Here is an 18,497-nt window from a genome sequence, read left to right as displayed (position 1 = left end):
GTTGTAGTGCGGAACTGAGGCGCCCAGACATGCGCGCCTACGTCCTCCGCGGGGCTCCGCAGAGTTTTGAAGAGAGGGAAAAAACAAATATCCGTTTTCCGAATGTGTGTGTGTGCTTTCCACACCCTCGGTGATGTTTTGGAAAATTAAAGGATACTAGTTGTAAGGAATCATTTCAGGTGGCCTTTTACCGTTGTTCTATGAAGCCTGTTTTGTCTGTTCTGTTTAATAAGTTTATGAGCTTCATTATGCTGCGAAGTGTCGAAATTTATTTTGATACTCTTCCCGTAATGAGTACGAAATACCACCTTAGACTTATCCAAAACCACACGAATGCCAAAAACCAGGGTTCGTTCTCAGGTTTTTCATAGGAATGTTATTTTAATTAAAGGTAGACTCCAACGGAGTCTGACTAGTTTGAGTATTTGTAGTCAACAGCAGAGCTATAACAGCTTTATTTAGCTTATTGATCAAAAGAATAACAGCTGGTAAGTAGTGACAATGATTGAGTAAATGTTCAATATTTAGCAGCAGTAGCCTTTATTTCATTTCAGCTCCGAGCCCCAGCCTGAAGCCGGACAGAAAGTTTGGGTTTACTTTCATCTTTTATGTGCTTGGACAAGGCCTAGTTCTCCTTTGTATAACTGCCTTATCTTCACGTATCCAGCTGTACAATTTTAGTGATTTAGCCCTTAGAAATACTTAACTATATTTCACTTGGATATTATTGGGGGGAGAGGTAAAGGCGTTCCAAGGAATAAAATATCCCTTTAAAAAAAGTCCACTGTTTGCCAGATTTGTAGGGGTTGAGAGGGAGAGAAAGATTTGCTATTTCAAAGTGTTTACTTTTTCTGCCAATTTTCTTGCAGGTAAATACAAAACCAACCTCTTCCAATTTACAAGAAAAGGGAAAAAACCTGGAACCGGCTGTGTGATGGAACCAGAAACTTCTTAACATTTTATGGGCAAGCACAAGCGACTTCCTAGTTTTCTAGAGGAATCCTAAAAAGGCAGCTTCTCTCATAAGTCTCACGGACAACTAACCTTCACCACTATCAACTGTCATTTCCCAAACTGCCACAGAATTTTCTAGGTCCAGCATTCTGTCATTTCTTAGAAGGATCATCTTCCAAAACATTCCACCTGCTCTCTGAATAGTAGCCTCAAGGCTCCTCAGCTCTTGGGAAGCACCGTTTTCCAAAACTGGTGTCATAGGTCCCCGGAGGAGAAAACCTCCAGCAAAAACACAAGAGTCTAAGGGGAGAGCCACAGGATCAATTCATAATAAACGGGTCTCTTACTCTGATGGGAGCCAGCAGCACTTTGCCTGATTGTCCTGATCCTAAAGCTGCTACTACCCCAATGTATTTAAAATCATGTCACAGGATACAAACTGGAAGAAAAAACTTGATTCTCTGACTGATGTGTTAGTTTGTAGCATGCACCAGAGACACTCAATGCAATTCTGCTTTGGCTGACACAAAATATTTACAAAATTTTCAGACTTATCCTGGTTATAGAGAGGAATTTCTCATCACTCTTTTGTTAAAGAGGAAGAATCATCATGGGTAGGATCATGCTTTTCTGGAAAAATACTAACATGACATTCACAACAGGAAGAAATAGCAGTGAGAAGAACAAGAAAAAATAATAGAAAATAATTTTAAAAGCAGAAGAAAGTAGAGCTCCCAGCATTCTAAAGACTACCAAAATGTACAGATTCTGAAATAACAGCAAAACCTCTCATGGATATGACCTGTCTTTACTATGTCTAGTGGAATATAGCTGTTTACACCTTATCTGCAAAAGGTAAAAATATTTGTTCAATCTTTCCTGTTAGTAAAACATGGATTCTTACAGTGATTTTAATCATGATGGTACGTGTAATCATGCAGTAATGGTGTTGGGTTGTGGTCAGTCTCAAGCTACACGTTCACAGGTGTAGCAGGCATTTATCTTTAAAGGAAAAAATAAAGATATATCTTAGAAATGTTTCAGTAGCCTGTGTACCTAAGATGGGTACTTTACTGTTCTGCAGTTATGAAGTAGAGAAAAACAAAGATATTTTTCTATATATCCTTGCGGATATTTTCAAGAGTCTAGTCAAACCCTTATCCTCTGCTTCTTTATTTGCTGTTGGTACTACCTAGTTATTTTTCTTCTTATGTACAGTTATCGGTAAACATTTTCTGAATTTGTTTCTATTCTATATTGTGGATTTTTATCCTGAAGCATTGTATTAAAAAAATTATACCAACAGCCTGTTCTACTTAAAGTGGAGATCCATATTTGTTTTGATTTTTTAAAAAATTTCCAATTAAAAGAACAGTTTAAAATATATATATTTTGATGCATAATATGATAAAATATATTATTATTTTTATCAGTCTTTTGTTAATATATTAGAATTAGGCAGGAAAATGCAGTAATCACTGAGGTAAACTAACCTACAGTTAGATGTGAGGTCATTTATGATGAGCTAACAATGGATTAGGTAAGAGTGAGGAAAATTCTGGAAGTTTGAGTTTGTGTGCTTACTAGCAACCACTTTCAACATTTCTGCAAAGCTAGAGAAGGTATCTTCTAATTTAACTTTATTTAAGATTATCTATTTTATAATATACTGTCAACAAGAGGTCAGTTTTAAAGGAATACTACGGATAGCCTGAAAGACTGTGGAAAAGAAATCCTTTTCCCCTTTACTCACTGATAGTTCTTATATTTGCATTCCTGCAATTCTTATACTTAAAAAAATCATTGGATTAGCAACAAGAGAGTTGAAAATGGCAGAAGTTGGGAATGACTGCTATTACTTTTTTAATTCCACATGCATAAAGGTAAATATTGTACAATTTACAGTACTTCACATGCTTAAGTTTTTAGTAGAATGAAGAAAGATATGGCAGTAATTTGTATTGCTGAATCAAAATTTACTATTTTCCTACAAGATTTTTTACATTCTTAAACTCTGAGGTAAAGGCTTATCATATATTTTTGATATACTGAACTTCTCTGAGACTATTTAAAGTTATGTTTTGTTTGAAACACCCTTATATATTATAACAAGCCTTTGCCTGTTTAATCTTTAGGTAGTACTTTTGCCTGTATTATGGCTCCTTGAGCATCAAATTTCTAACATTGAATAATTATATGATATATAATATTCTTGGTTAATGTGATTCCAGACATAAATTTAAATAATTGAATTCAACTCATTAGTAAACAGTGTAATGTAATTGTTTCTGTATTAGATATTGATGAACTGAATTACTGATTTTTTCCCATCAAAAATCTAAGTAACAGAAAATATTTAATATCATGGAAAAAAGAAAGCAAAAAATAAATCCAAATCAGCCAAAAATGAATTAAATTTGGTAAAGTTAAATGGGAAAACGTTTAATCCAAGGATTAGGACTCATGGGTTTCAATAAGCCAAATAAGTGTAGAAACTAGATGTTTGGAGCTTCATGGCCATGCCAGAAGAACTCAGTGAAGGATATTATGTATCTGGGTCAATGTGTTTATTCTCTGCCAGGAATCTTGAATGGACTCAACCTCTTTGAACACACAATTATATCCACTTCCTTTTTTTTTTTTAACCTTTTGATTAAACTCAGGAATGAAAAATAATAGTATAATTTATGTTCCAGGCGAACAGTTTTGTCTGTTTCACCGTTGTATCATCAACTACTTAGGGCAGTGACTATTGGGAAGAAATTTCTCAATAAGCAATTAAGTGAATAAAAATAATAGCTATCATAGTACTTTATTTCATGTAGTTTTTGCAACTATTCTATGAGAAGGGTGTTGTTTTACTCCCTTTTACAGATAAAGAAACTGAGGCACAGAGAAGATGAGCTAATTATTAACCTTGTTACTATGGACAGGTAGTAGACCCAGGATTCACATACTGAATGTGAATACTGTGTTTTATTCCTTTTTTACAAATAAGGAAAATGAAGCAAAGAGGAGGATGAACTGATCACTAACTTTGTTGCTATGAACTAGTAGGGGAACTAGGATTCAAATACTGATTTACCTGACTTCAAGGCTCTTCCTACTCCTGTGTAGTGTGAGAATACAGAGATGCACCTTTAAAAGGGGGAGAGAGTAATGACGGAATTAGGCAGGAGATGAAGGAACATGGAACATGTTTCAAAAGAGGGAAGAATTTAATGGCATTTTCATTGCATAGTTAAAGGTAGCCTGTAGATTTTTTATCTAGGAATCTGTAAGTGAAAGAACATGGAGTTAACCAAAAGCATTAGGAGCCAGTTGAAATAATCTGCATCTGTTTTTGTTAGTATTTAAAGATGCCCATGTGTTTTTTGTACAGATGTTTATCTTTGTAGGCCAAGGGCATGACATATTTTTAATGTAGTATAATGTGATAATTACTTAATATTTTACAATAACATAAAATTAAACTCTAATCACTTTCATAATATAAACATACTGAGTATCTCCATAGACTAAGAAAGCAAATTATCTTTTAAAAAATGATTAATAGATGGCCGGTGCCGCAGCTCACTTGGCTAATCCTCCGCCTGCAGCGCCGGCACACTTGGTTCTAGTCCCGGTAGGGTGCCGGATTCTGTCCCAGTTGCTCCTCTTCCAGTCCAGCTCTCTGCTATGGCCTGGGAGGGCAGTGGAGGATGGTCCAAGTGCTTGGGCCCTGCACCCTCATGGGAGACCAGGAGAAGCACCTGGCTCCTGGCTTTGGATTGGCACGGCATGGCGCGCCGGCCGCAGCGCGCAGGCCATAGCGGCCATTTGAGGGGTGAACCAATGGAAGGAAGACCTTTCTCTCTGTCTCTCTCTCTCACTGTCTAACTCTGCCTGTCAAAAAAATAATAATAAAATTAAATTAAAATTAAAAATGATTAATAAAGATCATCTCCATAGTTAGAATATGGTTAGTGAGTCATAACAAGTTTGTCTGACTTTCTTAAGAAGGAGAAATTAGATTATTCTGACATTGGATTCTGATCAAGGACATTATTGATTTCTTGTATTTTCTTAAAGAAGCACATGGGTTAACTGATAACAAAAAGTGTCATTTTATCAGTGACTTGTGGTATGCAATACTATTTAATCATTACATTATGTTGCCACTTTCTCACCAAAATTAGACTAATTGCCAAAGTATAGACTTATAATCTTAGATTAGTAGGGTATATTTTGTGATTATAATTTTATCTGCTAATATTTTCTCTAATTATCAGTTTATTGTTATTGAACACTAATGTAATATATTGAGTTTTCTACACTTTTTACTCTTTTCTTTTAGGGCTCCCAGTGCCGATTCCGACACTGTGAAAAGGCTCTTGGCAGTGATACTGTGTGCTCATTATGGAGAGAGAAAAAATGTTTAGATCCGCTTTGCAGATTTAGACACATGGAGATGCAGGTAGAATTATTCAGCATCATTATTTAAAAGCATCCCTTTTCAATAGTATTGAATTTCTTTCACAAAACCATAGGAAATTATTCTTTCTCCCATTATTTAGTTTTAGACATTCTTCACTTTATTCTAGTTTTTATTTTTTTAAATGAAGGAATATAATTTATAAATATCTGTTACATCTTTTAAATAGTGTAGCTTAGAAAATTGAAAACCAGAGGACACACATGATCCTAAATCTGTAATTGCAATTGCTTTTGTCACATTGTGTTTTATTGTATATGTTGTACACATTGTATTTATTGTGAATATGCCATCTAATCATGATGTTTTTCTCCACCTTCTTTGTCTAGCAAAACTGTAGCATTTCATGCTTCTGGGAAACTCAGCCTCTTGGTTGTGTGAAGATCAGTTGCATCTTTTATCACAGCAAACCTCGAAATATCAATGGATTGTTTTTACCACCAAGTAGCAGTAAGTATATTTTTAAAATAACATGAATACATCATATCAGCAACTGATTTTGGAATAGCAGCATAGAATCACATAGTAAGTAAAGTATGACAAGATGACTATTACAGTTTGATAGACAGTGGATGATTTGGGGTAATTTTTATCAAGAATACAAATGAAGCTCAGAATTAATTGTTAAGTAGCTAACAAGATTAAATGAACAGGAACAAGTTAAATTGCTGTGACTGTGTGTGTCTAAAATGTATTTTATTCATCTGAAAAGTGAGATGACTACTGACTTCATTAAGTGGGAGACTCTATCAACAAAGCATTACACAACTGTGGTCAAGCTCAGAGGTCACAGCTTCACTGCTGCTGTCTGACTATTCCAACACCTGTCTCATGGTTGGAGAAAGCTAGGTCATACTCTGGATTACATACTTCTGCTTCTGATAGAGAGGGAATTTGTTGTGTTTGACTCCAAATGTGGAGAAAATGCAGTGTCTTTGCTACAGAAGCTTTGGCATAATTCAATCCAATGATGCCGAGACTCTAATGTGTGAAAGACGCCATACTTTCTGCAGGTCTCTCATGTGATGGCTGTTTTTCTCCCGTCTTTGGTCTGCAGGTGAGATGAGGGATTTCCTTGATCCTCACTGCCAATTTCAGACTGTTCTTTGGTACTTCTAGTAAAGTCATCCAGCTTAACTGTAATATCAACGTACTGTATCATTTTCACCTCTTAGTTTTTTAGCTTTTTTTTTAATCTGTGTTTTTTTTTTCTTCTTTTTTATTTGCTTTTGTCTATATCCATCTTTAGGTCCTTTCTCCTTGTTTTTTAATACTGTAATCTCCTGGCTCATCATCCCTATAGCAGTACTCCTGTGACAATTCTTGGTAATTTCAATATATAAATATAAAGCTAGCTTTTTATCTTAGTTTCTAATTTTCTTTTTTTTAAGATTTATTTATTTATTTGAAAGTCAGAGTTACACAGAGAGAGGAGAGGCAGAGAGAGAGAGAGAGAGAGAGAGAGAGAGAGAGAAGTCCTCCATCCAATGATTCACTCCCCAGTTGGCTACAACAGCTGGAGTTGTGCTGATCCAAAGCCAGGAGCCAGGAACCAGGAGCTTCTTCCAGGTCTCCCACTCAGGTGCAGAGGCCCAAGGACTTGGGCCATCTTCTTCTACTTCCCAGGCCATAGCAAAGAGCTGGATCAGAAGTGGAGCAGCCAGTTCTCCAACCAGCGCCCATATGAGATGCTGGCACTTCAGGCCAGGGCATTAACCCACTGTGTCACAGCGCCGACCCCAGCTTTTCATTTTCCTGAGCTCAATTCTTCCATTGATTTTACACTTCCCCCATTTCTATCATTCACTTGTAGTCATGCTCTGAATGGTAGTTGTCATCCCTTATGCATTACTTCAGTTTCATTTTATTTCATTTTCTGGCCTATTTTCCTATTTCATTGAATCTATAATCCTCACCTAATGCTTCAAACCCATTGAACCCTCCAATCCATTGGTTCTACAATATTTCCACAATCCCTCACCCCTTTGATGTCTTGTTTCCACCTTTATTAGTTGATCTGTCACTTACTTTCTCTCTCTCTCTCTCTCTCTCTCTCTCTCTCTTTCTCACACACACATACACACACACACACACACACACACACTTTACTTTCTCTCCACTCTGGCTTCAATGTATTTATGTAACCATCATAGTGGTTAAGCACAACTCTTTTTTTTAAGATTTATTTATTTGAAAGGCAGAATTACAGAGAGGCAGAGGCAGAGAGAGAGAAAGAGAGATCTTCCATTCTCTGGGTCACTCCCTAGATGGTCGCAACGACTGGAACTGTACCCATCTGAAGCCAAGAACCAGGAGCTTTTTCTGGGTCCCCCATGCAAGTGCAGGGGCCCAAGGACTTGGATCATTTTCTATTACTTTCCCAGGCCATAGCAGAGCTGGATTGGAAATGAAGCAGCCAGGACTCGAACTGGCACCCATATGGGATGCCAGTATTGCAAGTGGTGGCTTTACCCGCTATACCACAGCACCGGCCTCAAGCACAACTCTTTACTTTGTGCTTACATGTTCATTACAGTTGAACATAACTGCAGAAAGATACACAAATATGCTGAATGGATAAAATTCATGACTGACAAACCTCAAATGGGCCTTTAATATTGACTGCCAATGATACTACATGAAACTCCACCAGTTCATCCCTGTTCTCCTAGAATATTATATCTTCTTCCTCTCTTTAAACTTGTAACATCTCCTTTTGCTCCACTGAGAATGATGACCATGTATTTTACTGAGGCACATTTAATGAAAACTTCCATAATTCTATCATTTCACCTACCAACCTACTAGCAGTTAACTATATTAGTATCTTCTCCACTCTTCTTGAAGTTGAAAGTATACTCCTATCTAAAGCTTAACTCTTCCACTTGGTAACCAGATATTATCCTTTATTGTGTATTCAAGGATATTGATTCAATACTTTTTTTGCTTTTTCTCCTACATGTTTCACTCAAATCATCTGTTTCAGCATATAAACATGCATTTACCTGTCAAATTGCTAAAAAACATTCTTACCTTCTTCTCTTGATTTATTCTCTCATGAGCTACCACTCTATTTTTTTTTCCCCATGGGCAGTAACAATCCTCAAAATGGTTATTTTTTCTTGCTATCACCAAATGCTCCTTTCTCAGTCTTTGATTTAGTTTTTTTAAAAGATTTATTTATTTATTTGAAAGCCAGAGTTAGAAAGAGAGAGAGGAGAGGCAGAGAGAGATCTTCCATCTACTAGTTCACTCCCCAAATGGCCCTAATGGCTGGAGCTGGTCCAGGCCAAAGCCAGAAGCTGGGAGTTGCTTCTGGGTTTCTCACGTGGTTACAGGGGCACATGGGTCATCTGCTGCTGCTTTCCCAGACACATTAGCAGGGAGCTGGTTTGGAAATGGAGCAGCTGGGACATGAACCAATGCCTATATGGTATGCTGGCCCTCCAGGCGGCAGCTTAGTTGGCTTCACCACAGTGCCAGCCCTGCCTAGTCTTTCTGAATTCCATGAATATCTGGCTTTTTAGACCCTTCCACCAATAATATGAAAATTGTAAAATCCAATGTTCAATTCTCATTCTTGATAATGACTTCAACCATTGATAGGACTTGACACATTGATCATCCCTCCCTTCTTGATGTAATTTACTTACCTAGCTTCCAGGTCAACATACTCTTCATTTTCCTCCTGCCTTCCTACCACTCTCTCTTGCCGAGTTTTTCTGTTTCTACCGACCTCTTAGATACATAATGTTCTAAGAGTTGGATTTGATTCTCTTTTTCTCTGTCTGCTTCCTTGGTAATCTCAAACACCCTGTGGTTTTGAATATTATCATATGTCATTGACACTCAAATTTATATATCCATTCCAGACTTATCTCTCTTAAACTTCAGACCCCTACATTTAACTTCTGAATTGAACTCTTAATTTGACTAATAGATGTTTCACATCTAACATGGTTAAAATGGAACTCATGATTTTATCCCCATATTCTTTTTTTTTTTTTTTTTTTTTTGACAGGCAGAGTGGACAGTGAGAGAGAGAGACAGAGAGAGAAAGGTCTTCCTTTTGCCGTTGGTTCACCCTCCAATGGCCGCCGCTGCAGCCGGCGCACCGCGCTGATCCTGGCAGGAGCCAGGAGCCAGGTGCTTTTCCTGGTCTCCCATGGGGTGCAGGGCCCAAGCACCTGGGCCATCCTCCACTGCACTCCCTGGCCATAGCAGAGAGCTGGCCTGGAAGAGGGGCAACCGGGACAGAATCCGGCGCCCCAACCGGGACTAGAACCCGGTGTGCCGGCGCCGCAAGGTGGAGGATTAGCCTATTGAGCCACGGCGCCGGCAATCCCCATATTCTTAAACTTCCTGCATCATAGCACTTTCTGTTTCATTTTTTAAAAAGTATTTTATTTATTTGAGAGAAAGAGCATCCACATCCACCGGTATACAACCCAAATGCCAGCAATGACTAGGGTCCTGAAGCTAGGAGACTGGAACTCAGTCCAGGTCTCCCACATGAGTAGCAGGAACTCAACCATTGTGGGGAGCAACTGGGAGCAACTCGGACTAGACTAAGTTACTGGAATTAAGACTTATTCTATGCATCTGCTCTCCCACAATATGGCGCTGGGAGAGGAGGAAACAGCTTCTACACAGCTGCCTCCAGTTCAACAATAAACTGTAGGACCTGCTCCTGATTGGAGGAGAGCAGCGTACTCGGCGTGTGGGTAGCAGAGTTGGGATTGGTGGAAGAGGACTATAAAGGAGGAGAGAGACAACATGCACCAGGAACATCTAAGAGGAACATCTATCTGAAGGAACACCTGTGCAGCCCCCGAGAGAGCCGGCCGGCGGTGTGCCGCTCCCCCGCGGAAGTGGGGAAAGTGGCAGGGGGGGCCGCCCCTCCACGGAGGTGGAGGGACGGCAGCCAACCCGGGAAGAACCAGCAGCAAACCTGGGGAGGGCCGAGCAGACGAAAGAACAACGCAGGGTCCTGTGTCGTTCCTCCACGAAGAGGGGGAGCGACATAATGGTGCCGTGACTCGGATATGAAGCCTAGGCAGGGTTTAGTGTCGTTCCTCCACGAAGAGGGGGAGCGACAAACCATTTTAGCTGTTACTTCTGTTTCCTAAGCTTGTATTAGCAGGAAGCTGGAATCAGAAGCTGGAGCAGAAAGTGAACCCAGGTACGCCAACACAGGACATGGGTTTCCCAACTAGCAGCTTAACTGAAGCCAGCTGCTACTCCTCCTTTCTTATTTTGATGGTAATTCCAGCTGCTCAGGTCATCTGAATTCTCTTCAGATTCTCTATTTCTCTCAAATACTGCAGGAGTCTTGTTAACTCTACAATCCTAATATATCTAGAATCTGACTTTTCTCATCGTTTCTATAACTACATGGGCCAAGCCACCATTGTCAACTCACCACAGGATTAGTACAGTAACCTTCTAACTGATTACCCTACTTCATTTATTGTCCTTCTATGTCTATTCAAATCACAGTAAACAGAGTGATACTCTTTATACATAAATGTCATCTTGCCACTCGAAATCCTTCAGTAACTTTTCATTTCATTTAGAGAAGTCAGAGTCCTAAAAAGGAATGAAAAACGAGACTCTACTGAATCTGAGGCTCTGGAAACTCCTTGAATTTCTGACATTTGCTCTATTCCAACCAATAAGTCTCCTTGCTTTTCCTAGAGTAGGTTATAATGTTAGCTTTTGAAGCTTTGCACAAAATGTTCTCTTGTATGGCTGACTCCTTTACCTCTTCAAAACCTTATTGAAATATCACCTTTTAATAAAGTCAATCCTGAGCACTGTGTTTGAAATGTAGTCAGCCTTCTTACCTCCTTGTCCTCTTACAATCATGCTTGCTTTGCTCTACATTTTTTTCTATATCATCTGTCATTTTCTGAAATATAGCACTATTTATCTCTTTTGTATATCCTTTGTGTGTTGCCTGACTCTTCTGTATAGAATGAAAACCCCTTAAAAGCAAAAGTGATTTATTCTGTAAACAAGAATCCCTAAGCATCTAACACGGTCACTAATCCATTCCCAATCCAAAAGACATTACCTACTCTCATGAGACAGCAATAATCCATTCATGACAGTGAAGCCCCCATGACCTAATTACCTTCCAATAGACCCCATCTCTTAAAAGTGCCACCACCTCAATATTGTTGCACTGAGGACCAAGCATTTAATATATGAATCTTTTGGAGGAAGACAAATGATAGCAGCTACTAAACTCAGTTTGAATGTATATTTCAGTACCTCAGAAAGAATAGTTTGATCCTTAGTAAACCCTAATATTTCTTACAATACTACCAGAAACATCTATTCAACAAGAATAATAATCATAATAATAATAATCAAGATGGGAACCCCAAAGTTTTTCACTTTTTAGGCAAAGATTAAGTTGTAGAGTTGTACCTTAGTGTAAAACCACTTTTTTATGTTCAAGTACACATGATTCACTGATAAATTCCATATAGGATTATTGCAGTTATTTTGCTATAGCTAGCTAAGTGTCAGTTCATCCAGAACTTTGAGCAATATGTGTGTAATGTTGTCTCTTGGGCTAAGATAAGATAAAATTTAGATATTTAAATGTACAACCTGTAAAAGTAGAGTCCTGCTTGACTAAATAAGACCCTTCCACATAGTCCATATTCCACATTAATTTTGTGAATTGGAGCCACAGCAACACTCTCTAAATCATCAGCTGTGTTCTTCCTGTATGAGGTGCTTGCCAAAAGCAAACTTTCACTTGTCATTGTATGTTATTTTTAAGCAGTAAGTGCAATTATCAGTAGTCCTGCATTTTTTGTCTGGGAGTATGGAACTGCCAGTTAGACTTTTGCAATTTAAACTTTAACCTGCTATGAATTTCAAAAAAGGTTTTGGACTCTTGAAAGAGATTTAAAGGTTGCTACATCATAGATTTCTAAGGCAGACTAATTCCTGTGGTTATCATCTGTAAGTTTAAAAGCAAATACCTGGCAAACCAATTGAGAATGATGAAAAACATAATTCAGTTGATATTTACTATAAATTAAAGACTCCCTAGGCATTTCTGAGTACATTTTGTATTTTCTTTGTAAGCATGTGTAGTAAATATTTATTCTTCCTCCCATAGTATATATTAAAGGTTAGTGTACTCTGGTAGTTTTTTTTTAAAAAAAAACTACTTAAATTTTGCTATGGGAAACTTTGTTCCAAAAAACAGTAGTTTAGTAGTTGAATCAACCACTCTTCTCTTCTTGAGTAGTTGCCATATTATTCTGTATATGAGATGCTTTGATTTTTATTCATGCTGAGTCATTGTTTTAGTAATACCTTGAACCATCGATTATATAGCCACTCTTTGTCAATCTTTGATCAGCTCTCTCTTTAGAATATCTAGCCTAAAAGAGTATGTGTGCTTTACCTGCTTTTAATTCTAGATCTTAAAAAGCCATTTTCTAGTAAATTTCTAGAATTTCAGTTTTTAGTAAATGATTTTTCAGTCGTTAAACACTTAGACTTACATATTTGAGTCTCTGCAACACAGACCAATTTTTTGTGTAAAGGGTAAAGACACACAGTAGGACAATTAGCAATGGTTCTAAGAGAGAAAGTATCTCAGTTCTTTTCCCTTTGAGGAAGGAAGAGAGGGGTTGAGTAAATGCTATAATCCATGAATAGTGACCCTTGGAAAAATTTATGTTTGGTTAGGAGACTTTCTCCGTATGGACACTGTGTCTATTCTCAACCAAGGTTCATAGTGCACACAAAAGTACAAAACAAAACAAAGCAAAACAAAGAAGGCAAGTGCTCAAATACTAATTCTCTAGGTTTAATGTTTGTTTAACATTTGGGTGTGAAACAGTAGATGGGAGGTCACTCAGTGTTTCTATCTTCTCTTCCTCTCTCCCTCTCTCTTTTTCTGTGTGTGCGTGTATATATGTGTGTCTGCCTCTCAAAATTTAAAAAACAGCTAAATGATATATCTAGAGATTCATTTGGTCGTAAGCTGTGTTGTACTGTTAAAAACTGGCTGCCCTTTATATCTCTCACACAGACCTCCAGAAAGCAAACAGGGGAACAATTAGCCAGCCCTGGTTTGTAGCATTTGCATTTGCCATGAAGCAAATATTCCCTTTATGGTCAGTCTCCACTAAAATCTATTTATAACAACTAAGTGCTGCAAAGTTGCAAGGTGCAAAATCAATGTACAATGACTGATTGTATTTCTGTACACAAGCAATGAACAATTTGAAAATTAAATTTTAAAAATTTAACATAATAGCATACAAAAGGATGAAATACTTAGAAATTTATTTAACAAAATAAGTGCAGACGGCCAGCGCCGTGGCTCACTAGGCTAATCCTCCGCCTTGCGGCGCCGGCACACCGGGTTCTAGTCCCAGTCGGGGAGCCAGATTCTGTCCCAGTTGCCCCTCTTCCAGGCCAGCTCTCTGCTGTGGCCCAGGAGTGCAGTGGAGGATGGCCCAAGTGCTTGGGCCCTGCACCCCATGGGAGACCAGGATAAGTACCTGGCTCCTGCAATCGGATCATCACAGTGCACCGGCCATGGTGGCCATTGGAGGATGAACCAACGGCAAAGGAAGACCTTTCTGTCTCTCTCTCACTGTCCACTCTGCTTGTCAAAAATAAAAAAAAATAATTAAAAAAAGTGCAGAACTTACACACTGAAAGCTATGAGTGAATGTCCAAAGAAATTATAGAAATATATCCTTGTTTTTGAATTGACGTTAAAATTGTTCATATGACAGACTCTTCAGTGCTATCCACAGCAAAATCTCAACTGAGATTTGAAGAAATTGACAGATTCTAAAATTTATATGTAAATTCAGAAGAATCATAGTAGTGACTCATGCTTATTGATGAGAAAATCTATCAATTATTATAAATCTATAGGAAACAAAACTACCTGATACTAGAATAATAATAAATATATAGATCATTTTTATAGAGTTGAGAGCTCAGATATAAACCTTGGTATGAATTAATTTTTGCTCCATTAGTTTTCAATAAAATTGCATAGACCATTCAATAAGGGAAATAATAGTATTTTCAACAAATAATTATGTAAAAACCAGATTGACAGAACAAAGTAATTAAGATAAACTTCTTCCTAATGTCATGTACAAAAATTAACTCAAAATGTATCAAATAATGAAATAAAAACCCAAATTATAATACACTTAAAAGAAACCTTAGTTTATACAAAACTTTCTTAGAAATGACACCTAAATGATAAACAGCAAAAGAAAAAATGGCTTGGACTTCAAAATTAGAAACGTGTGTTTCAAAGAATTCCCATCAAGAAAGATAAAATCCACCCACAGAATGGGAGAAAATATTTGCAAATCATATATCTGACAAATGACCTGTATCAAAAATATTTTAAGAACTCTTACAACTTAATGTAAAGACAACCCCATTACAATGTGATCAAGGTACCTGAATATTTATTAAAGAAGATATAAAATAGCCAATAAGCATGTGAAAAGCCAATTATCATTCATTAGGTATTAGAGAAATGTAAATTAAAACTAAGAGAGATACTGTTTCACATCCAGCAAAATTATTTGATTACTTTTTTTTAAAGTTAAAGGATAAATTTTGTCAAAGATATAGGAAACTTAGAATTTTCACACACAATAGTTGGCAGTGTAAAATGGTGCAGCCACTTTGAAAAATGTTTTGGCTATTCCTTAAAAGGTTACACATGGAGTCTTTATAGATCCCAGTAATTCCATTTTAGATATAAACCCGAGAGATGTAAAAATATATACACAAATGTTTACATCATTTGTAGGTAAATGTTTACTTCAACATTGTAAGCAGAATGTGGAAAAAACTGTCTATCCTCCAATAAATGGGTACATAAAATGTGGTATTTAATACAATGGAATTCTGTTTAGCTATAAAAAAGAATACAGCACTGTTACATGCAACAGTGGGGGTGAACCTTGAAAATATGGTAAGTATGGGGCCCGGCGCTGTGGCTCAGTGGGTTAACGCCCTGGCCTGAAGCGCCGGCATCCCATATGGGAGCAGGTTCTAGTCCCGGCTGCTCCTCTTTCGATTAAGTTCTCTGCTATTGCCTGGGAAAGCAGTGGAAGATGGCCCAAGTCCTTGGGCCCTGGCTCCTAGCTTCGGATTGGTGCAGTTGTGGCCAACTAGGGAGTGAACCATTGGATGGAAAACCTCTCTCTCTGCCTCGCCTCTCTCTGTGTAACTCTGACTTTCAAATAAATAAATACATCTTTTTTAAAAAAAGAAAATATGATAAGAGGAAGAAGTCACTTACAAAAGATTACATAATGTATGACTCCATTTATATGAAATATTCAAAATAGGTCAGTCTGGAAAAAAGCATGAATTTTTCTATAGGATAAGGGAGTTGAGAAGAATTGAGGAGTAAATGCTAATGAATGTGGGGTTGCGGGGTTCCTTTTTCAAATCGATTAAATGTTCTAAAATTAATCATAGTGATGATTGCACAACTCTTGAATATATTAAAGACCATCAAATTGCAAACTTAAATGGGCGAATTGTATAGTACGTGAGTTATTTTCAATAAAGTTTTTAAAACATTTAGTTTTTTGAATGTTTAGTGAAAATTTTCTTTCCAGATAATAACAAGTCTTAGGAATATATGTTTTTAAAACAAGTCTTAGGAATAAAGTTTTTAAAACATGTAGTGTTTTGAATGTTTAGTGAAGATTTTCTTTCCAGATAATAACAAGTCTTGGGAATATATTTGTACACAGAATAACTAAAAAGCTTTGTGCTTAAAGCTATGTTTTTCCTTCAGTTTCATACTAGGGTTCTTTTTTCATTGATGCCAAGAGATTTTCCCTCAAAAGTGGTGGATACTTTAACAATAATCCATAAGTGGAATAAAGGAAAGCTTATTAAATATTAATTACTGCTATGCACTACTACACATTTGAATTCAGAACGATCCAACATGGACCGACCCTAGTGACACTTTTTCTAATGCTCTATGTATTCATTTTCTGTTACTGCCAGAACAAATTACCACAAAGCAACAATTAAAGTTCATTATCTTGTAGTTCTGTAGGTTACAAATTTGACACAGATCTCTCTGGATTAAAGTTAAAGGATTGTTAGGGCTATTTCTTTCTGGAGCCTCTGGGAGAGAATCTATTTTCTTGCCTTTTCCAGTTCCGTGAAGCCATCTGTCTTGCTTAGTTCATGTCTCCTTTCCTCCATTTTCAAAGTCAGCAACAGCCAGTTGAATTCTTGTGACATCAATTTCATTCTCTTCATTATCACATCTCTTTCAATGGACTCATTTGTGTTTCTCCCTCACTTTAAAAAAAAAAAAAAAAACAAAAAAACCTTTGGTTATCTTCAGTCTACATGGAAAATCTAGGATGATCTGCAATTTTAAACTGAGCTGATTAGAAAATTTAATTCCATTTGAAGCCTTCACTTCCCTTTCTCACATGTTATATGGGAAACACAGCATGTCCACAGTCTGTGGGGATTAGGGAATGTCCTCCTGGGATGGGGAAGCCTTATTCTACCATACCTGATTTTCTCCTGGCAGAAATGTGTGTAAATTAAGGTAATGGGGAAAGGGTTCCTGATAATTTGATTGATCAGTAAGGGAGAATTTATTTGGGGGGAATATGGTATGTGGTAAATTTTGGCATTGTTAAGGATTGGGCTTTGTTTTGTAAACAATAGACAAGGCTGTCATGGACTTGGTTCTGTTCTCAGGTAAGCCAATTTTGAGGCGTAGGTGAAGGGGGCAGGGGTTAGAATACATATGGATGTTGAGGATCTAGAATGGATTGAATGCTTTCAAAATAGTGGAATGTTGTACCCACCAAAAAGCTTCCCATAACCCAGTATCCCACTTAGATGATCCTTGAATTAAGTCATTGGTTTCTTTTTTGTTTAAAGGCTTTATTTATTTATCTGAGAGGTAAAGCTAAATAGAATAAGAAGGAGAGACAGAGAGAAAGGCCTTCTATCTGCTGGTTCATTCCCCAAATGGCTGCAATGGCTGGAGCTGTGTTGATATAAAACCAGGAGCCAGGAGCTTCCTCTGGGTCTCCCACATGGTTGCAGGGGCCCAAATACTTGGGCCATCCTCTACTGCTTTCCCAGGACATAGCAGAGAGTAGGTCAGAAGAAGAATAGCTGGGACTAGAACCAGTGCCCACATGGAATGCCAGCACCACCCACTGTGCCACAGTGCCAGCCCCAAGTCATTGGTTTCTAAACTTGGCTGATTGCATAATTACCAAGACATTTCAAAAATAGTATCGGGGTGGCCCCAGCCTCTAGCACCAGCATCCCAAATGGGTGCCGGTTCAAGTCCTGGCTGCTCCTCTTCTGATCCAACTCTCTGCTATGACCTGACCTGGGAAAGCAGTATAAGATGGCCCAAGTCCTTGGGCCCCTGCACCCACGTGGGAGACCTGGAGGAAACTCCTGGCTCCTGGCTTTGGATCAACTAGCTCTGCTCGTTGCGGTCATTTGGGGAGTGAACCAGTAGAATGGAAGACCTCTCTCTCTGGCTCTACCTCTCTCTGTACCTCTTTCAAATAAATAAAATAATTAAAAATAAAAATAATAAATAAAAACAAACAAAATGAATATAAATACATAAATAAAATGTATTAAAAGAAAAATATTTTTAAAAAAGTATCAGATTTCTAGCCTTTAATCTCTACTTGGTGAATCAGAAGCTAAGAAATTCTGATAATTAGCCAGATGTGATAATCATGGGCTTAGAGAACAAAAGGAGTTAGATTAGTAATGATAGAAGATTTTTTTTGACATTTTTTTTAACTTTTATTTAATGAATATAAATTTCCAAAGTACAGCTTATGGATTACAATGGCTTCCCCCCCATACCGTCCCTCCCACCCGCAACCCTCCCCTTTCCCACTCCCTCTCCCCTTCCATTCACATCAAGATTCATTTTCGATTATCTTAATATACAGAAGATCAGCTTAGTATACATTAAGTAAGGATTTCAACAGTTTGCTCCCACACAGAAACATAAAGTGAA

The 18,497-nt window shown here is 37.6% G+C and overlaps 1 protein-coding gene across 5 annotated transcripts in view; it reads left to right on the top strand.

Moving 5' to 3' along the window:
- Positions 1 to 5: 5 nt before the first annotated feature.
- The window catches only part of ZC3H11D (zinc finger CCCH-type containing 11D), a 124,403-nt gene continuing 105,911 nt past the window's right edge, over positions 6 to 18,497 (top strand). For 4 of the 5 annotated variants that reach the window (XM_089307560.1, XM_089307559.1, XM_070052683.2 and 1 more), the window contains exons 1-4: positions 6 to 488; positions 870 to 1,809; positions 5,291 to 5,410; positions 5,758 to 5,878. In XM_089307560.1, the coding sequence (XP_089163686.1) occupies positions 5,399 to 5,410; positions 5,758 to 5,878 (133 nt within the window). In that variant the 5' untranslated portion in view covers positions 6 to 488; positions 870 to 1,809; positions 5,291 to 5,398. The remainder of the gene's footprint in view (positions 489 to 869; positions 1,810 to 5,290; positions 5,411 to 5,757; positions 5,879 to 18,497) is intronic. The other variant, XM_089307561.1, reaches the window with a different exon arrangement.

Source organism: Oryctolagus cuniculus, chromosome 11 (assembly GCF_051225735.1).
Source record: "Oryctolagus cuniculus isolate XC-2025 breed Fujian yellow rabbit chromosome 11, ASM5122573v1, whole genome shotgun sequence".
Lineage (NCBI taxonomy): Eukaryota > Metazoa > Chordata > Mammalia > Lagomorpha > Leporidae > Oryctolagus > Oryctolagus cuniculus.
Note: the sequence above shows the minus strand (reverse complement) of the source record. Positions and strands in the feature narration are given on the sequence as shown.